Here is a 27,170-nt window from a genome sequence, read left to right as displayed (position 1 = left end):
GGGGCCGGCGCCACCGCCGCGCCGCCCGCCAGAACCCCGCCCCGCTCCCGGCCCCGCCGAGCCCAGCGGCGCGGGCTGCCCGCACCACGCGGCCCGGCGCATTGTGGGGCTCGTCACTGGCGGCGGCCCGCCGGGGGCTGTAGTTCTGGGCGGGAGCCGAGCGGAAGCCATCGGCGCCCTTCCTCAGTCGCTGCTGTGTTGCATGCGGGGCTGCGGCGGGAAGGAACGGCGCCGGAGGGAGCGCAGCGTGGGGCGGGTAAGCGAGCACTCGGCGCCGGCCCGGCGCTGCTCTGTCGCCTCACGGACGAGCGGCGCGATCTGTGCCTCCCACCCCTTCAGGGGTTAACCCTCCCTCCTCTCGCCCCCGGGGCCGTTCCCCGCCGAGCCGCGGCACCACCCGGGCTGGAAGGTACGGCGGGCCGCGCCGGGCGTGCGGCGGCTTCCCTGCGGCTGGTTGGGGTGGGAGCGCGGGGCCTGAGCGTGAGGCGGCGTCCGGGGCTGGCCCCGCGGTCCCGGGCGGAGAAGGAGTTCCGGCGCCTGTCTGGGTTGGCAGCTGACAGGAGTCTTTTGGCGGTGGTGATGCTGTCATGTAACGTAGTGCTGAGCTCCGTCCATTCAGTGTTAGCGGGGGCGGCAGTGCCCGCAGACGGTGGCTAGGGTGACCTTCAGCGGCTCGGGGTGCCCGTCACCGAGCGGGCTCTCTGGAGGGTCATGTCACCGCCAGCAGGATGCAGCCCTCGGTGGCATCTTAGTTGTTGTCCTGCTTGCGTATGGAGGATAAGGAAATCTTGGCTTTTATCAACTTCTTAATCACATTGTTACATTTTTATCAGCTGGTTAAAGTAGAGTACGAATATCTGTCAGTAAATGTCATTTACTCTGTCGACCATGCTAGTGGAGAAAGGTATGTGATGTGGCATGCTCGTATTTTTATTTTTTAATGCAATCTTCAGCTGTTGCATAGGTGCCTATTTCTTGGTTACGTTTCGCAGTTACTGTTGGCTGATTGTGACAGTTTGATGCAGATATTTTATATTCTAATAAATAACTTAAAGCAACATTACAAGGCCACAGTCAATTTTAGGTTTGTTTTCAGGTACTTGTTTTCTTTCAAAAGATGTAGTTCTTAGTAAAAATAGGCAGACTTCTTTTTAATTACACTTCTGACACTGAAGCTAAATTTAAAAAAAAATATTTTCCAATACCTGAAATTTTTCAACTCTGTAGTGGTAGTGTGATTTTTAGAGCTGTATCAGTTTATCGAATTTCTGTTACGAGTATCTGAAAATGTACTTTAAAGAGCATTGGAAAACCACAGACTTTCCTGGTGGTGATTTGCCTCTAATAGTGGGCTTCCAGAATTATATTGTCCAGTAGGAGTGCTGTCTTTCAGGAATGATAATCATGATTTGTCGATTAGTTTTCCAAGAAGACACAAGCAGAGCATTTTCACAGAGATGGCTACAAAAAAGAAGACATCCTTTTATCTGGTTCGATTGCTAGTGATACTCTGGTGACTGAGTCATATTGATCAGTTTGATTAATTCTAATAAATACAGAATTATAACTTAAAATGCTGAGCACTGGCTGGGGTATAGATCAAGGAACTGAAACTACTTTTTTGGGTGAATTCAGCCATGCATCAACTGAAAGTGTTAGTGATTTCAGTTAAATGTTATTGAAGTTCCCTTCAAGTATACTTTACAGAAAACAAGCTTGAGTTTTAAAAGAAGCCGATTACAACCTTTATAATGAAATATTTGCAGAGATCTCAGCAGAATGAGGCATTAGCAGAACACCTCAAGAGCACTTACAGTATTTTTTATTTTAACTAACAAATAGGCAATTCACAATAGTTCTTGATTCCTCTGAGATCATAACATTACTACGTATGTACGTAATTTCTTCTGAAAAAAGAAAACTTGTGAGAAAAGATGTATACAGATACTAATGTTTTGACTATACGTTTACAGAAAAGGTTTAGGAATTAATAAAACAGTGTGTATCTTTAATGTAGGTAGCACTCATAGTTTCAGATTAAGTTAGACTTCAATTAGGCATTTGCTGTTTTTAGATTGTGTACTAAGGGTGATATCGACAACCTCTAAACATGTAGGATTTAAATAAATTTTAACTATCAAGCTGTGGTATTCAACAGTATGCATGTATACATGTACATAAAGCATATATGCATGTACTTAACAGGTAGTGTTGCCACTTAGGAGAATATGAGTGTGAGCCTGGCTTGGTGTAACTGTAGGATGAGGGAATGTTGTGGCCAGCTTCATGATCCGCTGGTGATTCATCATTCTCCAAGAAGTGTTCTTCAGCGTCCCCTCTGAAGCCTTACCCCCCTCCCAAAATAAAAACAATCCAAAAGATGTGGGGGGTTATTTTTGTTTTCTGAGAGTTTCTTTCTTATACCATTCTATTTATGATTGAAGGTCTGTTGCAGGTTTCTTTATGATTATTACAGTTGTTTTTAGCATTGTATTGGCATACTCTTTTAAAATATTTTTTTCCTTACATGAGAGAAGTGCAAGCACTAAGTAGGTTTCTGTAGGGATAGTATTGCCTGAAATAACAAGTGTTAGGCATACAGCAAATGTTAATTGTGATAGGCAAAGTTTGTGTTCGCATAGATTTGTTTTTCAGTAGGTAATCCTTTGTCCTTCATCTCCTACTGGATGGTGTTGAAGGATTTGGCCTCTGCTTCTGAGCACTAGTCCCAGGAATGTTTTGGCAGCAATTCAGTGTGGTCATGTTTGCTATAAGAATAGAACTGTTTCATTAACCTTGAAATGCAGAATATGTTGATTGTTATTAGCTGGCTTGACAGCATTCCAATTTTAGTAATGGAAAAAGTATTGTGTTAATGACTTGATATAATTTTTTTAATTGCATACTTACATAGCAGTAAAATTTGGTATCCCAGAATAATGCACTCATTTACTTGGCTTGCTTTTGGAAAATGGATGTTGTCTTGTCTCTTAATCAAGTTAGGATCTTCTTTGTTGTCAAAATTTTGTTTGTGTTACTTGTGGCCTGGTGTCTTGCATCCGGGAATTGTACAGAGGAGGAGACCTAGTTTAGTCTTTCCAAGTGCTTGTGAGGAGTCAGCTGCTCTCAACAAATGGAAAACAGCAGGAATAACAGCATATTTATATTTAAGTTTGGATATTGTCAATACAGATGCCAGTATTTTGCATACATTTTTAACTTTTTGAGCACAAAGAAATAACACGTACATTTTTCTGTGGTTTCCAGTTGTAAAGCAATTCCCTTACCTTTCTCATAATTCAGATTTGAATTAGAGTTCTCTAGTGGTAGAATGTCTTCACAGTTACAGTCTATCTTGAGGTGCCCCAACTCTTTCAGCACCCAAGTGGTAGTTACACAGACAAGAACAATTTTTTATACTTTATAACTTTTTTATCTTTCTCTAAGACTCTAGTCAGTATTGCTATTTCAAGTTAATCTTTACTAGGGTCTTCTGACTCACTAAAGGAAAAAGTTATGAAATCTCTTGAGAGCAGCTTGGATTCTCTAGGGCAGATAGACAAGATGTAGGAATAGTTCCCAGTTCTATAAGAAGTGTGCTCTATGTATGTACCTCAGGTTTTAGCTTACTGTTTGGAGCCAAATGATAGCTGAAATGTTAGACACTCACTGGGGAGTAAAATTTAACCTAGAAAGTAAAGAAATACTAAGACTGAGATAGGTAGGGTAGGTATGTTTGTATGTATATAAAATGTTGTCTGATATTTCCATCTCTCTTGAACCTTCCTTGAAGAAAGCCTCCTGAGAGCACCACCCCTGCATATGGGTTGTTCTCCAATATTTGAATTTCCATTGTTTTTTTCCATGTTCAGTTAACCTATAAAAGACACAAACATCAATGGGAAATGGGCCTATGAGGGAGTAGGGGGACAAAACTAATAAGATGTAGATCAGAGTAGAATGTATAATATAGTAAACTGACAGTGGAAATATTCTTTATAAATAAAGATTAAAATCAATACCTGGGAAAGTTTTCTGGCTTCTCTTTTGGACATGTCTTTCTGCACGACTTAACAATCTTAATTTCTAGTCCATCTTTTTATAGCATGGTCATATATTTAAAGGGTTGTTGTAAATTTTATGGGTTTTAATTAAATGTGTTTAATTATAGTTGTGACTTGCAGAAGGAATCTGCAGTTAGGAAATAGTTTATAGCTGCAGTGTAGAAGGGTCATGGAGTCACTTTCAGGGTGGTACTGCCCAGTGCTTGAATTTCTACAGAAGGTGCACCACGGTACAGGAGACTGAAGCTGTGAGGAGCATTGGAAGTGCAAGCATTAACTTTTATGGTGTTTGCTTATCTAGTAAACTTCTCAAAGGTTTTGCAAAGAGTTTGCCCTTTCAATTCAATAGCTTGGTGTTGGCCTGGTGCTCTAGAAACATTTAGCCAAATCACTTTGGTCCTTTTTTTTTTTCCCCCTCTTTGGCTGAACTGAGATTGACCTGCAACAAATAGTGTTTCTGCTCTGCACTTAGAAGAGAGATTAAAACCAATCTTGAGAAGCAGCAGCATTCAGTTTTACATTTTTAAAACTCAAAGGAAAAAGATTGAGTTAGAGTTGTGAAGAAACTGTCCTATGCTGCTGAACTTTATCTAGCTGTATAGTGACTCTTTTTATTACAAAATGAAGTCATTTGCATGTGTGGATCTACAGCAATCTTCTTAAATGTCTTTTATTCTGCTGTATTTCATTTTTTTAGAGAAGGGGGTATGTATAGTTCATGCTTTTCAGCAATCCATTTAAAAAACAGTGTCTAGAAAAAAAATTTAAGAAGTGCTAGAAGCATCTATACATTCAGATAGAAAGTGTTTCTCAAATCTCTTTTTTATTAAGTGTTTAATATGGATAGGAATTACAACTGATAAGCAGAGTACATACATAAAGAAATAAATGACAAAACAAGAAGATACTACTTACAAGTATGAGCAGACCTTAATTGAAGAAAGTTTTTTTTTGATCTCCTGCCAAAGTGTACAAGCAGATGAACTGGCAGGCTCCAGGCTTGCTTTAAAAAGCTCCTGCGCTGTCCATTTTGATCTTGTCAAATGAGAGGTTGCTACAGACAGCAAAACAAACCTCTGATTGTTGTACTTGATGATTGGAGATCTTGGGAAAACGGTTAAGAGCAAATTTTAAATTAATGCAAGATTTTAAGAGAATTTTATGTTAACTGAATGCCAGAGGAGGGACAAGGAGACTTGTTTTCTTTTTAGTTTTATATCTTTCTGTCATCTAGAACTACTGTTTTATATGGAAGGTGATTAATCAGTCTTGGCAAAGGAAAAGCAGTATTTTTACTTTATTAAACTGTTCTGATAGCTTATCTGAATTAGTCATTGTAGTTTCTGGTTTACCACAATGAGTCCCCGCTGAAGAGAAAACACAGATTTTATAATGATCCACAAAGGAAATTTCTGATAGGTCCAGTTTTTAATTAAGACCCTCCAAAAGGAAAAGAGACTAAAGCAAACAGTTGTATAAAACTTAAATTTTTAACAATAGAAATGTTAAGGGTAATGTTTTTGAAATCCTGCCTTTAGAATCCATGACTTTAAATAAATGTAGTGGCCTGAAGAAAATCTCTGTTAGTTGGAGCTGCTGTCCATTAGCATAAAAAGGAAGTGCCTCATTTCAGTGAATGACCTGAATACTCTAAATATTATATGAAAGAAGCGGAATAGTACAGACAAAGAGATATTTGACAAAGTCCATGCTTAAGGTGAGATGTTATGTCTGCAGGGAGAAAGCATATTTAAATGCTACCTTTCATATGTACTGTGTAAACTGGAAATAAAGTGTTTGCCTCTTTTTTTCTTTAAAGTTAATTATAGTGCAGAGGGGAAATTCAGACTGAAAGAGACAAAGTCACACCAATTTACCTGTCTCCCTTGAAAGAGTGAAATCTGTAAAACTTTGGTATTCTCTTTGTTTTATCTTTAGGTGATGGGTGAGCTGAGAAGCTGGTGAAGCTTAAGTGAAATACTTCTACTGATCAGTAGTAGCCCAGATGAAATAGGCATGTCCTAAGATGGCAGTAGATCTGGAATATGAACCAGCCTACAGAAGTGAGTTGATGCCAGATTTGTGAGTCTCTGTGGCTTGATGGCTCTCACTTACTCTGTCTCTAAACCAAAGCCATCTTTTTCCCAAAGCAATGGAGGAATGGTGCCCAGCTTGATTACAGAATGCTCTTTCCAAGGAAGTGAACTGTGAAGGAAGGACTCATGAGTTTGGATCCCAGGGGCCTGGAGAGCATCTGTGGTAAGTTGAAGAATTACTATTACAAGTCCTGAATGTGTCTAACATGATATTAAGCACCAACCTGAAGACAACCTTACATCTCACATTCTTTGTATTGCTTATGTGATATTGTAGAGGAACAAAAACAGTGAGTCCATGTAACTCACTTGTAAAGACAGCGTGCACTGTAAAATACTGTTTGTAAAATTCTCATAGTCAATATCGGTGTTTATTCCATTGAAAGATATTGCAGGTAGTCTTCATATTGAGTGGAAATGTTGCAAAGATAATCACTGCATACCTTTAATATTTGAGCAATTTAGTATTAATGTTTCTCTTTTTTTTGCAATAATTGTGAAGAGATTAAGGGACACACACACCCCACAACACAGAAAGAGGTAAACTTCGATTGCAGGGGTTTTAATATCATGTTTCTCAAAGTGTGATTCTGTAAGGATGATAATGGAGTTTTATATTTGTTCCCTTATTTCAAAGCAGTATTCAGTTGGTTTTACTTACTTTAAGATTGTTTACATCTATGTTCATTATCAAACCAATGCATAAAACAGAAGAACAAGAAAAATGTGAGTTTCCTGTAGAAAAGGGGAAGTGTAACAACTATGATAAAGTCAAAGAAACTGTAGGAAACCAAAAGCTAGTAAAATGTTGGTTTGTGTTTAGCTCAATGAAGAGGAAAAGATGGAAATTGAAACTCATTACTTACATTATATTCAAGAAGTTGGAGGGACACAGAGCATACCAGCTTTTCAGGAAGTTGTGGGGTCAGCTGGGGATGAGGAAATTACAAGTATTGCAGTGTAAATCAAGTGTTGATTCAGTAAGAATTCTGGTGTTTTGTCTGATACAGAATAATTATTTTCAAATCTGCCAAAGATTTATTAAGTATTTTATAGTACATAAAATGTATAGTACTGTAGCAACACTATCAAATTTTACATATATTTAATAATGTACTATTACTGGCATTTATTCTCTTTCAGATGGCTGCTCCAGTGAGGACATTCCTGAGGTGGAGTTGGTGAGCATGCTGGAAGAACAGTTGCCAGATTACAAGTTACGAGCAGACTCTCTGTACCTGTATGAAAATACAGGCTGGATTCAGCCCAAGGCTTGCCATGGCCGTCTGCCGGAGATGGCTTCTCCAGCTCGTGAGGAGGAGTCCTTCCGTTACATGAGTGAGTCGGTATTTTTTTTCCCAAATATTGAAGATAAAAATGTAGGTACAAAGTTAATATTAATATTAGGAAATGGTCAAATCTGGGAAACTTTGGACAGGTGGAAGAAAAGGCTGATATTCAGGAGAAGTGCTTGTAGTTCAGGACTGCAATTCTAATGGCTGATTTAGGATGTCTCATGACTGCCTGATCATCAGATTACACACTGAAGTAAGAGTAGGAACATGTGATAGTGAAAAAGAGGCAGGAACCTAGAATTGTGCTAGAAGAAATGTAATATGAAAGGTATGAGTGTGCAGCAACTGTTGTTTTCAGGAATGTTAATGCTGTGGTGGATTTGGTGATGTTACCCTGTTGTTTTGTGTCAGTGTTGTTTGTGAGGTGCTGTCAGTGGTTTCTTCTGGAGATAGAAAAGGAATGAATAGCAGATAGGCAGGTACTAGATCAGTGTTGATCACTGCCTTCCAGTTCTGAAAATACTAAGTAACTTACTCTTAAACCTATCAAATGATAAAGAAGAAAATGGACAGCTTCAGTCACATGAAGAAACCTTTAGTATGTTGAAAAGCAAGCGTATAGAAAGTTGCCAATAGAACTGAACACCTACTTGCCTGTAGTTTCTAAGTGTTTTCATGTGAATGCATTGGAATCACTTCAGAGAAATGGAGAAGTCCTGTTTCCTCCATTTATTGGAACTATTGGAACAAACCACATAGAAGAGGAAACTTGTTATTTATATACAGTCTGTGATGATTACCTCTTCCTTGTACACGCCACCTCTAAAAGGGTTTTTTGTATCATTGTTTGTAGTTTAAGCTTTCTGAGGGTGCATAGCAAAGGAGTAAGAAAGACTGAAACATTGCTTCCCAAGAATGCAGTACTCAACAATTTAGAGTGATCTTGTTATAAACTGAACTTGCAGGCTTTGAACTGTTTTTAACTGTGGAAAGTAATTGGAAAGCCGCTTAATGTTTATTGCTCAGTCTGTTTCTGATAATAAAATTGCAAGCATAAATGATTTTATAGTCGAGTGAATGCTTTTGTAGTTCACTGGAAGCGGCTGTGTAGTTGGTGGGGTGTGTACTTGCCTCTAAGTGTTAATTATAAAGAGGTGGGATCAGAGTCTATCCGAGATAGATGGAGCTTGACATGAAACGTGGCTCTGCTGGAGATCTCTGCTCGGCACCTCACCTGTGTGACAAAGCACAGGGCTCCGAAGGACCTTCAGTCAGCATGAGCTTGCATTTTCAACCTGCAGGGAGAGGGAGGGGTTTTATCAACTAAGTTTTCATGAAGCCTGTTGTGTATTATTTGGCTGTCAAGGTACTGCAGAAAGTGCTGTCTTCTTATTTCTCCCAGAGGGAGGTTCTTTTCAAATATGGAAGTTGTCTTGTGAAAACAGTAAACTGCTTGTAGGAGTTTTTAAAGCAGTTTTTTAAGCTATAAATGTTTTCTTGTAACAATGACTGAAATTGAATTAAAATATAGCTGTTAGGCATAACATATAAAATGAATTCTTCTATCGTTTAAGAACACTTTTGTAACTGCCCAGTCATATAAACTCAAGATAAATATGGTTTATGTTCCTCCTAGAAATTGTTCAGACATCGGTTACACTTGTCATCGTAGTAGCTTTTTTGAGACTAGTAACCCATGGGGACATACTGGGAAGGTCCCAGACAAATACAGATATAAATCAATTTCTAGTTACAATTATTGTTGAATAGCTTGGTAGGTGAAATTTTAATCTTTCTGTTGCCTGGAATTGGGAATAAATGTGACATGAAGTGTAAGATGGGGTTTTAGCTGTGTATCTTCCTCCCCCTATATATGTATGGAAACATTTTTATAACTTTTTCCAAGAGAGAGTGCTTAATATATGGTTTGAGTGAATTTATAGTTGAGAAAAAGCCCAAAACAATGCAACAGTTATTGCACTTGAGCTCCTCCTGTTTTTATGGCTGCTGCTGCTACCTATAAGAAGGTCTGTCCCATGACCAGTTGGGTTCACACTGGCAGTGTTTCCAGTGAGGTGGAAGAATATTTTCTGCTTCAACTGTGCTAGCCTAAGAAGCCCTGAATTACAAAAGATCACTCTTTGGAACTACTTTATATGTGTGAATTAAGGGTCATGGCACAACACAATAAGAATTTTAACCAAAATGAAGAGTTGCTTGCAACTTTCACTTGGCAAGGTGAGTATTGCACATGCATATGTTCTCAGGAGAGAATTATAACAAACGGTGTATAGTTTTGATCCTGTACTGGAAGAAAATAACTAAATTTATATAGAGCTAAGTTTTGAAGCTGTTGGTTCTGTGATTTTATTTATCAGAGTAAAGATAATTGCTCTTGATGTTAGGAACTTACCTGCCTGAGTAACCTTGTATGGAATTAGTGTAAATTTTTATTAAAGGTGCTGGATAGAAACTTGAAACTTGAAATCACCTGCTAGGATCAGTTATCACAGGAGAGCTGGCTATAATATTCTGCCTGTAATGGCTGTAACTTAGTTATGTATGTGCAGTGAATTTTCCAAATACTGATAAGCTAAATGAGTTTGGAGTCCCCTCTCAGCAACCTGTATCAGTAACCAAGCAGTACAGTAAAATTGTCCTCCAAATGCATGTTATGTTACTGATAGATATGTATTTTAAATTTAGTGGAGAGTTTCTATTTTTTCCCTGCTTAGAAATACAATTAGTAAATGACAGTGCTGTAAGTTCAAAGCTCCTATATGCTTAAACAGCATGTGCTGGGTTTTTATGCCTACTGATCTTTTTGATGAAAAGCATTTGGTTTGTTACTTTAATATATTTTTCTTTTAAGCTTTTAGAGAAACAGTAAAAGTTTTCCTTCTGTGTTGTTCTTCCTGTTCTCCTGTCTTTCAAGATTATACAAAACTTTCTTTTGTTACTAAAATGTGACTTGGTTTTGATTTTAGCATAGCTGCAGTGTTACGCTTTAAATGTTAATTGTGGACATTATGTATGTAAAGGATATAGACAGCTTATATAACATATGTAAATAAAGTCAGTGAAGTGCAAAGCTGAAGTGCATGCTATCTCATAGCTATGTGTGCAGTCCTCAGCGAAACAAACAAAGAAAAGAACTGATAATCAATACCACTGTGTATTCAGAGTAAGAATCAGATTTAAACAAGGTAAACGAGTGAAGGAGATCTTGAGATCAAATCCACAGTAATCTCATTTTGCAGTTCAGTGATGATGGAATTAGTTTCAAAACAGGTTAACATAAACCTTCAGCTGAAGCAGATACTTCTGTAATTTTTAAATTTATATTGCTGCCTTCTTCACTTTAATGATCCTGACTTGATAAAGCAAGAATAGCAAATTGCTGTTGAGCTTGGACAAGTACAAACATTCATCACCTGACAGAGAAATGTGTAATTCTGCTCCTGAAGGAAATATTTAAATGGTTTTCTAAAAGGCCTAAGAAAGTTTTAATAGTGAAAAAAGTATGTTTGCACATGCATTTATTTTTTGGTTGTGGTAGATGCATGGCAAAGTCACCTATTTCCTTACATTTTAATTCTTTCTCCTCTTTGTTCTCTTTTTCCCCTATATCTTTCATTATCTGTCACTCTAGCTCTTATTGAACTTCCTTCCTCCTCCTTGGATGGATCTCACAAATTTGCACAAGGTAATTAAGATGCCTTTGTTAGTACCATCTCCTCTTTCTCAGGACATGAACTAGAGCAGACCAGTGCTTTGCAGTTTTAGCACTGCGTTTTGTTCAGACTTGTCACAAATTCTTCATGCTTTGCTTAATTCCTCACTCAGTCCTGTTTTTCAAATCCTACTGTTTCTCAGTTTTTTTAATAGTTTTACAGACTCTTCAAACACTGGAGTTACTTAATCAGTAAGGTAGCATTTACTGCTACATCAAAAATGCAAACATACATTATCTCATTTCTTCTTAATTGTTTCCAAGATGGTCAAGCCCTTAATAAATGCATTTCCATGACTAGTCTCTGGGGTCTCTGTTCTTCCTGTGTATAGCTGTCACACAGCCTAGTGGGAATTTTGCTTCAGGGTTAAAGTATGTATTCAACTATATTTGGATGTGCTCCAATATACTCTTCCTCCTCTCCTCAGCAGCCTGGATGTTTCAACTGCTTAGCTGTATTCAGAAAGTTGCTCTTAGGAGATTTTTCTCCTTTTTCTAAATTTGAAGGATGTGTGAGCACCTCAAGTCTTAGTTAATGTTGCTGAAAGGTGTAAATGTTAAATACCTCATTTATCAGTCTCCCAAATGAGTATTGTTTCACATTTCTGAAGTTGAAGATGCATTTGCATAGCCTCTGCTAGCTTCATCAACCAAGTACTGTATTTGTATATAAACAGCACCCTCTGAGTTTAGCTCTCCCCTTCCCACCATCTTCTTGTCTTTCCTTCAATAAGCATGTTTGTCTCTCTTCAGTTCTTGGCACAGATAATGCAGAACAGAAAGACTACAGTGAAGCTGACATGGTGAAACGTCTGTTAGCTGAGGTATGCTTGTCTCTGTCATGCTGTGTTAATACAGTTGAGGAAGTGCATTTGAGGGAGGGTTTTATTCAGCTGCTGAACATTTTGATTCAGTTATCTTCAAGAGCTGCTTATCAAACAAATGGGTAATGAGAAGCTGCCCATTAGCTTGCACCACCTCAGAAACAAAATTTAACTAAACTGTGGGCACCCATGAAGCCAGTGAGTATAAGAAAGACACGGCTTTCTTCTGATTTCCTGTTGCTCCTCTGCTTCTATGCCTTCACCACTGTTCAAGCTGAGCAGTCTGTTCTGGAGAAAGTGTCACTGGAAAGACCACAGGCCTAAGTAAATGTGGGGTTTTTTGTGTGTGTGTGATTCAACAGAACCCTTTGTACTCAGCACAAAACCCAAAACTGTCCCCAGGTTTGGTGCTTTCCTCTCCTCCTGTTATTGCAAATGGCTGTGGAAGAGAGTATGCAATATCAAAAAACACAGTTATGGATGTGTTCTGGATCCAAGTGATGAGGCATTAATAATTTTCTAACGATGTTGATCCACTTGAGAATGAAGGGGGATCTCAGAGTGGTGATGCATTGAGCAATATCTAGGAGAATCTAAAGCTCTGAATTTAAACGTTCTATGATCAAAAGGAAGCATTTTTTCTCGTTTTGGGAGCAGAAAGATCGGGACCTGGAGCTGGCAGCGCGAATTGGACAAGCCCTCCTTAAGCGAAACCATCTGTTGATGGAACAGAATGAATCACTGGAAGAACAGTTAGGACAAACTCTAGACAGAGTAAGTGGTTGCTTTCCTTTCTTTTTTTACTTTATTTAAGGGGTTTTTTTCCCATTTTTTTCTCTCTTTTTTTTTTTTCCATTTATGATGGTGGTAAGAGGATTAATAGAAATATGTTATTTCATTGTGAAAGGGGTGATTGGTGCTTTCAGACTGCAGAAGTTTGCTTAGATGTCATTCTCCTAATCATCGTCCAGTCACTTCTTGCAGTCCAGGAATTGAACATGAAGACTACATACTGTAATTACGAGAAATTATGAGAATGTTAGACATCATTAGGTATATCAGACCATCAGTCTGATTTCCCACTGTTAAATTAAGAATAGACTAGTATGAGTCAAAATAAGAGATTGGTATCTGACATGAGCTGCTACATAACAACTTCACAGGTGAGGAAACAGAAAATGAGCTGGTTAATGGGGTACTTACACTAAGAGTAAACAAATTTATAAATGAAATGTAATGAAAAGTGAATTCTGATCAAGATCTTCACTTCGTCTCTTCCTGTAAGCACAAATTCTTGATCTAACCTTTTCTTTGTTTTTCTTTCTTAAAAAAGGAATTAAATAGTTGACAAATAACACTGTGGTCAACAGATGTAGTGTAAGCTACAGTGAAATGGATTCAGCTGTTGTATAAAACAGTATGCTGGTAACAAAGATGTACTCATAATCAGCTGTAGGGCAGCATAAACTTAGGTATTCATATAAAATTGTAGATAGGCAAAATAGAATTTATCTAAATGAGATCTGTCTCTTCTTTTGTTTTTAGTTGTCCTACGATACATGTAATGTGCAGACTGGAGGGTACCACTCTATACATGTAAATAGCTGTCTCTCAGTCCTTTTCTCCCAGAACTCAGCAGTTCAGAGTAATGGTCATAATCAAAATTATAGCTAGCATGTTAAAATGAAATCATGTATCAAGGCAGCTGGAAAATGATTTTGCAGTAAACTATTTAAAAAGTAGGTTCTGTTGTTCATTTTTGTGGTGTCTTGAATTTTCAGTCTCACTTGCACTGGTAAAATTATGATCTTACAAACTTCCTGTAAAATAGAGGTGTGAACTCTTCTTAAATCTCATTTTAGACTGGAGCAATGATGTTCTAGAGACTGCATAAATAATACACTATGATATTGTGTATCTAAAGTGTTTTTCACGTGGTGGTGATCTTCACTTGTCCTAGGTTAACCAGCTGCAGCATGAACTGTCAAAGAAGGATGACCTGCTTCGTATTGTTTCCATCGCTTCTGAGGAGAGTGAGACAGATTCCAGCTGTTCCACACCACTGCGTTTCAACGAGTCTTTCAATGTCTCCCATGATCCATTGCAGCTGGATGTCCTGCAGGATAAACTCCGAGAGCTGGAGGAGGAAAACCTGGCTCTGCGATCCAAGGTACAGACCGATGGGCTGTGCTGTATGTGCTGGGTATGGAATGAACCAGGGTGCTCAAAATCCAGCATCAGAGTTTCTCTTGAAGCACATGGCTATTTTGTGTCAGTGTATACAAATCATTCCCAAGCACTTTCCCTCCGTGCCCACATCCTTCTGTTTCCTTCATTCCTCGTTGTCTCCGGAGTTCGCTAGTAGTTCGTTCTCAGTGCAATTGTGATACATGAAAAAACATGGGAACATACGTAAGCACTCAGCAAAAGTACTTGGACACATCAGGCCCTCAAGCTTATACAGTTTGTTTTGATATAAATCTGACTGCAGGAGTATTTGGGGAATTCCATTCTGTTGCCATTGTTTTTTCAGAAGATATTTAAGGGTTAATACGCTTCCATTTAAATTATTTTAAAGACACAGTTTTGACTATGTGATTAGTTTCTCTATTTTGACTGATCTCTTGTGTGTGTAAAACTTGAATACAGGCACTGTGCCAATAGAGGATAGATACTAAATGGCCAAACAAAAAGTGGCTATAAAATGGAACCAACAGCAAAAGTTCCAAGAATTGGAGTCTACAGATGCAGTGTCTTTTCTTTGGTAGTGAAGAGTGAAACTCGTAAAATAGGACATTGTTTAAAACTGAGTTCTTCTGTTGCCTTTAAGAAAAAGGGGTGTTGTTTGTAAGAAACATGAGGGGGTTTTATTTTGTGTGTGTGTGTGGTGGTTTGATTTTTTCTATGTGAGCCTTTCCCAATATGTTTGTTACACCAGTACCAGACTAGATTCCTTTAATGTCAACAAAATACACTTCTGCCCTTGTTTTGTCTCCAAAACCAAGACCAAATGGATACGTTAGTAGTGCTGTAGGATAAGAAAGAGAAGATCAGACTGCCTTTATTTTGCTCCTAAGCCTGTATATGATTGCACAGGTTTACAGACCAGCCAGAGGTTAATCATTCTGTGATATAACATAACCTTCAGTGACTTGACATAGCCTCAATTACAATGAGCCTCTATTTACTTTTTTATTTATTTTCATTTGGCAGCACTGTGTAAAGAAGTGTATTTGCCTGCACTTGTGTAAATGTACCACTGTTTGCTGGGATAATCTTTAAAACCATTTGCTGAGTTTTATAGTGTGAGTCTCTTACTGGCAAACAGTCCTGAGTATAGAAGACTTGTCTGTGCTAAATTTAATGTTATCATCCTCACAATCAAAAGGGAAGTAGGAATCTAGAGTGCTTCATATTGTTTAGGTATGTTGTGATACTCAGTCTCTGACCCAGAAAATTTATTCTAAATAGGCTAGTTGGAAATATGGAGAAAAGCTGTTCTACCAAGAGCTTTTCAGTGCCATAAGAGAGCTGGCTAACAGCAGTCAGTTTTCAAGATTTTTTTTATTTAAAGTTTTTTGAAGCAAATTTAATTGCTTATTTCTGATTTCTGTCTTGGTTCACTTTCCCTACCAAGTTACATCTTTTTGCAACAATTTTTGATTAGAGCCAAGAGATCAGGCTTTGTTCATGTGTCTGTGTATCTTTCACTCGAGGCACCTGTAAAATTCTGGGAAACGGGTTATGGTGGAAAACACAGTTGCATAGAGCTTTTAAAGAGAGAGGGGAGATTCTTCAGTTGCAAGAATTTTAGAAATAAAAATTCATAGCATTATAGATAAGCTGAAATTGTTATTGATAAACAAATAATTTTCTTGAAGGCTTGCCACCTGAAGTCAGAAACCATTACATATGAAGAGAAGGAACAGCAGCTGGTCAATGACTGTGTCAAAGAACTCCGTGAGTATCCAGGCTGTATTTTGCAATAGCAGAATGGTAGGTGAAATACCTAGTCCCTGCACCTTCTTAGTTAACCCTGAATCCAAAAACGAGCTTCAATAATGTATGCCAATCATTGAAGTCTTGCCCTTTGCCCAAGTGTAAGGTTGTTTCTGTATTTCATCCAGTTTCACTCTGGCATTCAAATTCAGCTCTGTGTGTCGTGCTTAGAAGGGGAAAACGAACACAAAAGATGATGTCCATGAGCTTCCTAAACTGAAGCCTGCAGACACTAGAAAATCAACAAAGTATTCTTCTTGTGTATTCAGCACATTTGACACTGAAATGTATTGGTGTATAGACTTTTAACTATGAACACGTTAGTTTTAAAATACATGTTACGAAGCAAAGCATTTAAATTAGCAAGCGGCTTAATTTGTCTAGAGGAGTTGTTTGTATTTGCTTTGGGGACTGCTTATTTGCAAAGAATTGCAGCTACTCTTACATAAATGCATGCTAAGTATTCTGAAACAATAAAGAACAATACTTTTTTATCTGTAGTCATTTGATGTGTACTACTTCCTTTGTGCATAATAACCTTAAATTGTATTTAAGATTATTTTTTTCTATACAACCACCATAAAGAAGACTGGATTGCTGCTTTATTTTTCTTGTTACAGATGACCATAAAGTACTATGAATTGATACTTAGTTGGTTAATTTACTCTGATCCCGCTGAGAAAATATGCATGTTTTGCAAATAGGAGTTAGTTCAAATATGCTCTCCTATTTTCCTTCAGTGAGAATGTCTGTGAGTTCACTTTTTTATTCAATTCTACAGCACGTGTAGGCATGCTAGGTAATTTAGACTCCCAGAAAGAATCTTCTCCTAGAGCTGTGTTGCCTACAGCTTTAAAATTTGCATTTTCAGGAAAAGGTATCTGACTGAGCTTAAATGCTCACAGGCCCATAAACAGGGCCTTGTTCTGCAGTAAATGTGTGAGGTACAACAAGCACTAAAGTTGTAGTGTGACCTTTATGCAAGGTTGATCAGACTTTCTTACGACTTTGCAATGCTTTCATGGCAAGTGTACAAACAAGGGTAACTGCATAAAAATATTTCAGCTCTTTGAGTTGTTTTGTCCTCTCACTTCATGAAGTGCTTGCTAAAAGAAAAAAAAAGAAACAGGAAATTGTATTCAGTGAATCTTTGGGGGATAGATAATGACCAGGATCAAGAGTGTATGTTACACTTGACAAGGTTTGACAAAATGCCTTTCCTTACAATAGTAGTTAATAACAAGATTAATTCAGAACCAGACTTTTCTAGCATATTCCAAGTCTGACCTTGGTCATGAGCCATTATGTCATTTGAAATAGTTTTATTGTAGTCATTTCACATACTGGTGATACGTATTTCAGATTCTGCAAGCTTAGTTCTTAATATGTTGCACGTGCATTTGAAGTTAACTCTTCTTCCTCCTCCTCCCCACTGTTAATCTTTTCCTTATGGATGTTCTAAGGCACCTACTTTTATGTATTATGAATTTATTTCCTAAGAGTATTGGTCATTTTGCAGATTGTTGTTGACTTTCACTCATCCTTTCTGCGGTTTGTGTTTGGTTTGGGGTTATTTTTTGTGTAATGGGAGAAGGTCTCAACTAAGTTCCTTTTGTGTTTTGTAGGCCAAACAAATGCTGAGATTTCCAGGATAACAGAGGAGTTGTCAGAGAAGAGTGAGGAGGTGATTCGCTACCAGGAAGAGATCTCATCCCTTTTGTCCCAGATTGTTGATCTTCAACATAAAGTCAAAGAAGTAAGGGAATGCTGATAAAGTGCCCATGTCTGTGCAGGTGTCTGTACAAGCCAGGGGGTTGCACTGCAAGAGCGTGGCTGTTCCAGGAAAGTCTGGCAGGGGATCAATCTCTTGGGGAAGTCAGCTGAGAAAATGATGAGCACCTTTTTGTGCTTTCAGAATGTGATTGAGAAGGAGGAGCTGAAACTTCACTTACAAGCCTCCAAAGATGCTCAGAGACAACTGACAGCAGAGGTACTTATGGCTTCTATGTATATACATTTAGATAAATGTTTGGGATAGAATACAGGAGAAAGAAAACAGAGAAAGAATGGGAACTACTGCTTTTTAATTATGTAGGATTTTTAATCTTTCATTGTGTTTGAAGTCATATGATTGGAGGAAAAGAATAATTACTTTAACCTGCACAAATATTTTTGTAGTTCACAGGAGTATGAAAGGCAAGGAGCATGTTTCAAATAGGGAGGTCTTACTATTCTTAGTAGTTAGGAGAAAAAGCCTGCTTTAGTGTGAATATTACTGATTATATCAACAGTACTGTGGCTCATTAGATTTTAAGACAGTTCTCTTTTTTTGCTTCTTTTGCATCAGTAGTCAGTGTATTTGCAGGTTTTCAATGTATTTTCCTTTGAATTTTGTCATACTTTTTCCTCTTTCAAATCGTCACGCTTTGTCACTAAAACCGCTACAGGTGCTGTGCAGACTGTTGCCCATTCCAGCTGTGGGCATGTGCCCTGCAGTTGAAGGAATCTTACACTGTTGAATCAGCCATTACACGTTACTGTAGGCGTTCATTCAGTTTCACTCTGTCTTCTCTCTGAAAAGATCATGTGATGGCCTCTCTTCCCTTTCAGCTCCATGAGTTGCAAGATCGGAATGCAGAGTGTCTGGGGATGTTGCACGAGTCCCAGGAAGAAGTGAAGTTGCTGCGCAGCAGAGCCAGCTCTGTCGCTTGTCTCTGCCACCCGCAGTCGCGTGGAGCATTTCCTGTGGTAACAAACACCTCTAGAGTGGCACACACCAGCTGGCACATGCAGCTGTGGCAGTGTGCAGCTCTAGGAGCACAATGGCCTTTGCAGGAGCTGCAGCCAGAACTACTTTGTAGTAGGCAAAGGAGCTGATCTGTTGGTTTTTCAATTCTTCAATGTGTACACTTGTGAGAAACTTAGGAAATTAGTTAGGAAACTAACTGTTCACTTGACATGTTGTGACACTGCAATTATTTTTCCTTTTTATATGCCTTTTCTGTTTTAATCAGGGAATTGGCACGTTCTACAGCTTATGCTCAGTTGTGCTAGTGTATTGTGTGATGTTGGTGTGAATTTTATGACTCGACAGTGTTTCTTTAAGAAACACAGCATCTCACATACTCAAAATATCTGGGAATTCATCAGGTTTTGGTTGGTTGCTCTGTGTGTACAGAATCACTTGTGTATGTGCTTGGCCTTGTAAGAAGTGCTCTTAAAATTGTAGCTTAACTGAAGCAACCAACATACAGAGTACATAAAGAAATACAAATTTAAAGCAGATGTTGCTAATGAAAAATGAACCCACGCTGGTTGCACATGGCTGTAGTTATGGTGGAAAACTGTCCCATGTGCCCTTCCTATGGAGGCCAAAGGGTTTGTCCAAAGCATACTGATACTGGGCAAACAAATGCAGGATGTTAAAAGTTACTTTTACAGATATTTTCTGCTAAAATTGGTAGAAGGAAGACTTGAATCTAACTTGTCAACTCTTATGGTTTCCATTTTTCTGTAGGATTCCCTTGCAGCAGAAATTGAGGGGACAATGCGGAAGGAATTGAGTCAGGGTGATGAATCTGTTCTCTCCAAGCAAAAGTATGTTTTCAGATCTCTATGTGCTGTTTTGATATTTGTCCATAGACTTGTATTATTGAGGTGAAAATATATTGAGGTGAAACTGATTTCTGGAACTCTATAAATGCATATATTCCCTCTGTAATGTTTTCATTGTAAATAAAAGAAGGTTTGTAGTATTTGGTAATCTTTTCAATTTTGAAACCTGCTATGCTTATTTGATTCTGTGAAGAAGGTGGGAATTTTTTGAAGGATGTTATTTTGTTCTTTAATTTGTGAGATTTTTTGATCTAGATTCTCTGATGCACAGGACTAGTTTGATCCCCTTTAATGCTTATAGAAAAATTGCTGGACAAATGACATTATAGCTGAAAGACTCATAACAATTTTCAAAACCCCAAAGACCTGTTCCTGGATCTCATAATTCTGAGCAAGAAGTAATAAACTAAATATATGTTTCTTTAAGCATATACAAATTAAATAAATAAAATACACACTTCTGAATAGTCTAAAGCAGTTATCAGTAGAGATTCAGGTCTTTCATGTAAAGAAGTGGTAATTCTGATACTTAATAGAGTAGTTCTCCTGAAGACTTGAGTGTCTTAGGCAATCACATTTTTCTGAACGTCTATTTAGTACGGTCTCCGCAGACTTTTCAAAGTTTGTTTTTCAGAGATTTTTCTTGACTTTATCTTTTTTGCTTCTGAAAACCACATTTGTTTGTTTGTCTTTTCCGCAGGGGTCAACAGAAACGAGTGTTTGACACTGTCAAGGTTGCCAATATCATTCGTGGCCGCTCCCCTTCCTTTCCTGCCCCGTTGCCAATCCCTGGATCTAATCGCTCAAGTGCTGTTATGACAGCAAAGCCCTTCCAGTCTGGACTGCACCACTTGGAAAGCCACACACAGATGACTCTGGGGAGCAGCTCTGAGAAGAATTTGAAGTAGGAGCACAGCCTGTTACCTTCTACTGAGAAGAACTGATTCAAAACGAAATCCAGACTGGACTTCTGCTGTGTAAGAGAGATATAGTTAATTAAATGGTCTTAGTATCTGTTATTATTTGTTATTTTTCACAGAGATGCTCACAGTCCTGGCCAGCCGGGAACCCCTGGAGACAATGACCTGGTCACAGCTCTGCACAGGCTCTCCCTCCGTCGTCAGAACTACCTGAGTGAGAAGCAGTTCTTCGAGGAGGAGTGGGACCGAAAAATGCATTTACTGGCTGAGCAGAAAGAAGAGGCTAGTGGCTTCAGTACACCAACAGAAAGCTCTTTTTCCCCAAGTACAAACTCAGAATTCACGGATCTCTCTTCCAGCTCTAGTAATCTCCGTGTCCTCCTACCAGAGAAGTTGCAAATTGTCAAACCCATTGAAGGTAAGAGGATGATCTTCCTTCTCTCATTAGCAAAAAAGGCTTTTAGATTTGCCAGCTAAATCATTGTGTGTATAGCTAGGTACGATGTGTAGTAACAGGAGGCGGTAGTATTTGGTAGGTTCCATGCCAGCGAGCTTGTCAGCATCACTTTCTAATTGGCTTTCTGAGAGGGTGCTAAGAGTTAGGCTGCTTCTTGGCATTGCCATCCAGTGGATGTGTGGATCACAGTGTGGGTACCAGCCAGCTGCAGTTGCTTTGCTCATGAATTCTTGTAACTTGATACAGTAGTAGGTAATGGCTCTCTGAATCTCTTCTCTTTCGTCACACCAGGATCTCAGACCCTTTTTCATTGGCAGCAGCTTGCTCGACCCAACCTAGGCACCATTCTTGACCCAAGACCAGGTGTTGTTACTAAAGGCTTTACCCCTCTGTCTGATGACACTGTGCACCACATCTCTGACCTGGAGGAAGATGATGAGGAAGAGGGTGAAGGAGGTATAACATTTCAAGCACAACAATCCTTCCCGGAGGAGAAATGTACATTGGCAAAGCCAGTGGCAGGCATTTTCCTGCCCCCTATTACTTCAGCATCAGTACCACTCACCGGTAAGATGCATGGTTAGTGTGATTCTATTTAGCAGTGTCCTGTCCTCTATGGAAAGTATTTGACTTTGTGATGTGGATACAAAAATGCTGCTAGCAAGGATTTTCTTGCTATTTTCTAAGTCCGTGAGAGACTTTTCTCTCTCACAGAAGAGGTAGCAGTTATGTAAACAACCAAACACCCGCAGCCTTGAAAAGTCTTATTTATGGTACAGTAGAAAAATATTTTGACAATGGATGTTTTAGGATTTTAGCCACCCAAGGGGTGGCTGATCCTTTGTCCAATTAAACTATGAAGAAAAAAAGTCTATAAAATAGTTTGTAAAATAATTAAATAAATCAATCTTGCTGCGCAATTCCTGCCTGCTGGATCCTCTCTCCTCCTCCCTATGGCTGTGGGACACGGTGATATACCTTAGGGCATTTTTTATTTTTTAATAGTGTGATAATGCTGGTTTTGCTGTCTTTGTTCTTTACTTCAAAAAAATGGACTCAAAATAATTATCAGTGATAATAACAGTCTTAAACTTTGATTCAAAAGTTTTTGTTTGTCTTTTTTTTTTGTATTTATTTATCTTTCGTTTTTGTATGTCTTTATTTTTACCCTCAATGGATGTAAATTCTTCACATTTCAGCCTCAAATCCAGGGAAGTGTCTATCTTCAACAAATTCCACGTTCACCTTCACTACCTGTAGGATCCTTCACCCATCTGATGTCACTCAAGTTACTCCCAGGTATGAGGACTGCTGCCATCCTAAATGTTGCTGCATAGGATTAAACCTTCTTTCTGGCTTTTGATATATGGACCAGTTTTAAAAAATACTAAGGCAGTTAGGCAACATGTAGAATGTTATTAATAAAAATAGTTGTAATTACAAAGGGAAGCTTGGAATTCTCTGGAGTGAGAGTTAAAACAGGTTAAGGTAACTTGAAGCAAATTTTAACTCTTAAATAGCAGATGCCTTGTATCATATATCTATTGTGGGAAAAAAGATTTTGTGATTATTTTCTTGATTCTATTTTAAGATTTTTTTAAAACTAACTGGACATCAGTATGCTATCTAATTGAGTATAGGTGATCACAGAAGGTAAATTCATTGGTACTTTGCAGAACAGTAATTCTGAGTCTACTGAAGCTGAAACTGTCATAGCTTATAGCAATAGTTTAGTTTTTCTTGAGTCTTCTGTATACTAAAAGGCAAATGCAGAGCAGGTATAAAAATGTCTAATGTGTGCATATTCTCTATTTCATTTTTATTTTATTTCAGCTCCGTGGGTGCTCCATTTTTATTGGGAAATACTGGCAGCAGTACTGGAAACCCAGTAATGAGCACTCCAGCCATTCCTTACAGACTAAGTATTGGAGAATTTCTCACTAACAGAAGAGACTCAACTACTACTTTCAGCAGCACAAGCAGCCTGGCTAAACTTTTGCAAGAACGAGGCATCTCTGCCAAGGTTTACGACAGTCCCATATTAGAAAAACAGCCTTTGCTACAGCCCCCTCGAACTCTTCCCATTCCTTCTACTCCACCAAATTCTCCTTCGCATTCACCTTGTCCTTCCCCTCCACTGTTTGAGCCTCGAGTGCATCACTCAGAAAATTTCCTGGCTTCTCGACCAGCAGAAACGTTCTTGCAAGAAATGTATGGCCTAAAGCCCTCCCGTAATGTCCCGGACGTAGGCCAGCTGAAGATGAACCTCGTGGACAGACTGAAGAGGCTGGGCATTGCCAGGGTGATCAAGCGCCCTGAAACACAGGACCATGGGAAGAATCAGGGGCCAGAGGTTAGCTTGCAGAGGCAGGACTCAGCTGGGTTTTTAAATGCAGGTAGCAGCTTAATGGCAGGACTGAGAAGAAACCAGAGTCTTCCAGCCATGATTGGAGCACTGGGAGCTCCAGTTTGCACACAGTCATCAAAAATGGATATACTAAAGGAAGACTAAGTGGCCTGAAAGGTGTTTTGACTTGGAGCACAGTAAATAATTTGAGGGATGAACATCCAGTACAGGCATTGTTAGATGTGTTACAGAAGAGTTGGGAGAAGGCATGTGCATGTTAAAATGTGGGAGAGACAAGTGTTGGGACCAAGGAGCAAAGGAACATTGCTTGGGTTTGAGGAAGAAGGTTTTTGTGGGAGATAGAAAGGTAAAACCAAAGCTTAATTTCAAGACCCCCTTCAGCATCTGTCTTAACTTAATCAGAAGTGAAGACTATTGTAGACATTTTCAGTGCTTTAACCCTTTAACCTGTATGTGTAGGTATTCTGTTTTTTTCCACCATACACCCATAGTATTTACTAGTTGTTTGCAGTCAGGCTACGTCATTTAAATATAATATTAAAATAACAGTCAGTCTGACCAGCATTAGCAGCCCAAGTTCCATTCTGTAGCAAACAAATATGAAGACTTGGATTTTTTTTTATTCTTTAATTTTCCATTTCAGAAACTGTGCTCTTTTGCACTCCTCCTCACTTTGAGAAGCGGGGGAGAGAACCTTTAGCTCTGTGTAAGAAAGTAATACTTCAGTTTACAAACACAGGATTTATATTTTGAAAGAGTGTAGTTGTGTTAGTGAGGTATTAAGAGAAGTAAATTTCTTTCCAGAGCTTCTGAACGAACTACACAGAGAAATGTGCAATGAATAAGAATTAAGAAGCAGGAAAGTGTGTATTGGGGTGAAAACTTGAAGTTAAGAAATCTTTCCAAATTGCAGTGTGCTTCTATTTAAATGAGGATATTTTTGTGCACACACACATACACACACAAATATCTCGGGCACATTTCACCATTGCAAAGGGAAATAAACCCGAGGTGCTTGATTCAGGGTTCCTTTTTAAAGACCTAAGTGGAGAGCATTTACTTCAAGGAAAGTGTTGGAAGTTCAGAAAACTGCCTCTTGTCTTGCCAAGTAGACGTTTTGTGTATTTGAGAGATCTCCAGTAAACTTTATGCCTTTCATTCACTTACTTCTCATTTTAGATAGGATTTTGTTTAAAAGATTTCATTAAGAGCAAAATTTGCCAGTCTGTATGTAGAAACAGGAAGAAAAAAGCTGGTGTTCTTTGTAGCATTTTAATGAATATTGAAATCCGGTGATCAGTGAGTGAGTGTAGTTCTGAACATAGCTGAGGCAGACTTTCCAACTCAAAAGAGATCTACATTTTAGAAATCTGGTTTCTGAGTGTTAATCATCAAAATATTACTGCCCATGCTGCTTTTTTGATTCCTTCCTGTCTAGGGTTCTAATCATAACTGAACAATCTACAACAGATGTTTTGTGTAACAAGAAAAAGTTGTCTTTGCTAGTGACCTGAATAGAAACAGGTTCTTAATCTTTATGTAAATTTTCACAATACCTATCAACATTATAAAATGATTTGTTTCCATACAATTAGATTAAACAGTTAACGTTTACCTTGCCTGTTACTGTGTAGGTAGGGGGGCATAGCTGGCAGCTGTCAGGGGGTGTGGTGTGGTGCATCAGTGCAATTTCACTGATTTGCATGTGCCATAAGGCACATCCATAATCAGCACCCTCGCTGCTACAAGGGTGAGTGGAGTAGGGCAGGAAAAGAAAGCTTCTTAACCTTGTTTATAGGAAATTTGTAACGTGGCCTTTCTGCTTTTACAGTTCTATAGATCTTGTGATGATTGATTTGGTTTTTGGTTTTTTTTTTTTGGTAAAAGGAAAAGGAGTAACCACTTCAAATTTGCACAGGGATTCTTAGCAGAAGCTTGTCTGTCAGCAGCGCACAGAAATATTCAGGAACTCCTGGAGTTGCCTTTTGCTCTCTAAGCAAAATCTTACACTTACAAAAGGTGAATTTTATTTAAAAGACTATATACGGGTTAATTTTGTTTTTAAAATGAAAAATATTTAATTTTTTCATGTAAGTATTTTTGTTTGTATGTACTTAGCTGTGCATGGTGTCTTGCCTAGCTACATAAGGTAAGAGTGAAAGGAGGGAGTGCAATGTTGGTCTCCAGTGGACTGAGACGGGTATGTCTGCTGTGTATCTGTAACTTCCAGGGAAATGAGTTAGCAAAAGCTTAGACAGTTTGGTATCAAGAGGAGTGTGTAGCATGTCAAAAGTATGTCCATTTTATGTGTTTATTGTAGGAATACCTGTCAGTTACAGATAAATTTTTGAAGGTATTACACTGTTTCTAACTGGCTTCATTAGATAACTCCAGCCATTGGATCAGCAGAGTAGCAAACCAGCTAACGCAGAATTCCTTTGGCAGACCATGGTTCAGGTAAAATTAATCTACAAGCATATAAATTAAATGCATGTTTCTCTTGGGGACACTTCCATATTCCATAGCCCAAGAATATAAACCGGTTCAGTTCAAACAATGCTGTGGATGTCAAGAGGTCAGTTTGTTCTGCAGGTGAGATGTATCATCAGATACTTTACATAAGGCAAAAAGAAAATGGAAAAAGCTCTATACCATGGTGTTTGTGTGTGTTTATCCAGTTGGTTGATGCTGTGGTGCAGTGTTGTTCAAATTCTGTCATGCATTTATGCCTTTGGATGGTCATGCACAGTTTGGCTATACAGGTCTGGCTTGCAGTAACAGGGAAAGCTGATGCTTCTTCCAAGTTACCGCTTTGTGCCAAAACCTAGAAGATAAACCTTTTTTAAATATATTTCTGAGAACATTTTAGAAGTTACCATGATTCTAGAAATGATTTGGCTTTCATTATCTCCCATAAGACAGGTGAGAGGTGACCAACTGGCATGGCTGAGATCCTGCACCAGATCTTTTGAGTAGAGGTAGATCTAGAAGGAATGGAGTATTACATTTTGGCAAGGTTCTGTTGTCTTGCAGGTTTGAGTCAAACACAGATGCTAGGAAGGACTTACCAGTGATTGTGCAAGTTACACAAGACAGAAGGAAATTCTTGTATTTACCTTATTCCGATTGTCTTAAACAAAGCACAAACTTAAAGCTTTCCAGTTTCACTGTTTTTGTTAAACTCAGTGATACCTGCATGCTCAAAGTACCTGTGATCAAAGTTAAAACATCTACTGCTGTCAAATTAGCAACAGAGAGGAACGGAGAATAATTGGGTTTTAGCTTCATTTGGCTGTTACATGAGGGGACTACACACAATGCTTGAACAGTCTGGGATTTTCATGGTATTTTTTCCATCTGTTTTTTGCACTTACTGTTGTTTCATAGTGGAATGTAAATTTGATAATAAAACATGTATAACATGGAATTTTTCAGTATATTGCTGATCTGCTGTGGTTTGTTCCAGATGTCATCTTCTCTACTATAGTTTGTTCTATAACAAACCTAAAATCAGGCCTTTGTGTGGCTAAAATTTATGGTGATTATTATACTGTACACCAGCTTAGTGAGTTGGTATCTGCAGAAGTGGCTTTAGAAGCCACTACATTTATTTAGCATTTCAGTGTTGAGCATCACTTTAAATGCATCTGTTCATATTTTCTGGTACTTGGGGGTTTTTGTGCGTGGGTGGTGCTTTGGGGTTTTTTCCTCCCCTCTTTTAGAGCAGCTTGTGTGTTCCTGTAGCATTACAGTGTTAGCACTGCAGTGTGGTCTACCACCACCACGGTTGTGTTTTGTA

At 38.6% G+C, this 27,170-nt stretch overlaps 1 protein-coding gene across 5 annotated transcripts; it reads left to right on the top strand.

The window, feature by feature from the left end:
* Nucleotides 1-169: 169 nt before the first annotated feature.
* On the top strand, nucleotides 170-26,808 carry TRAK2 (trafficking kinesin protein 2). Of its 5 annotated transcripts, none has more exons than XM_032114282.1 (18): nucleotides 170-256; nucleotides 6,003-6,127; nucleotides 6,215-6,323; nucleotides 7,304-7,498; nucleotides 11,108-11,161; nucleotides 11,942-12,012; nucleotides 12,667-12,786; nucleotides 13,973-14,182; nucleotides 15,894-15,972; nucleotides 17,637-17,767; nucleotides 17,927-18,001; nucleotides 18,622-18,759; nucleotides 19,529-19,608; nucleotides 20,327-20,530; nucleotides 20,666-20,964; nucleotides 21,295-21,570; nucleotides 22,203-22,302; nucleotides 22,837-26,808. In XM_032114282.1, exons 3-18 carry the CDS (start codon nucleotides 6,287-6,289, stop codon nucleotides 23,513-23,515), a joined length of 2,748 nt encoding a protein of 915 aa, XP_031970173.1. In that variant the 5' UTR covers nucleotides 170-256; nucleotides 6,003-6,127; nucleotides 6,215-6,286; the 3' UTR covers nucleotides 23,516-26,808. The 5 variants fall into 5 exon arrangements, with proteins under 5 accessions (XP_031970173.1, XP_031970174.1, XP_031970172.1 ...); XM_032114283.1 differs by lacking the exon at nucleotides 170-256 and adding an exon at nucleotides 292-409 and having other exon boundaries at nucleotides 12,670-12,786; XM_032114281.1 differs by lacking the exon at nucleotides 170-256 and adding an exon at nucleotides 292-409.
* The last annotated feature ends 362 nt before the right edge of the window (nucleotides 26,809-27,170 follow it).

Source organism: Corvus moneduloides, chromosome 7, assembly GCF_009650955.1.
Source record: "Corvus moneduloides isolate bCorMon1 chromosome 7, bCorMon1.pri, whole genome shotgun sequence".
Lineage (NCBI taxonomy): Eukaryota > Metazoa > Chordata > Aves > Passeriformes > Corvidae > Corvus > Corvus moneduloides.
The sequence above is the reverse complement of the archived record's forward strand: the minus strand, read 5'-3'. Positions and strand labels throughout refer to the sequence as shown.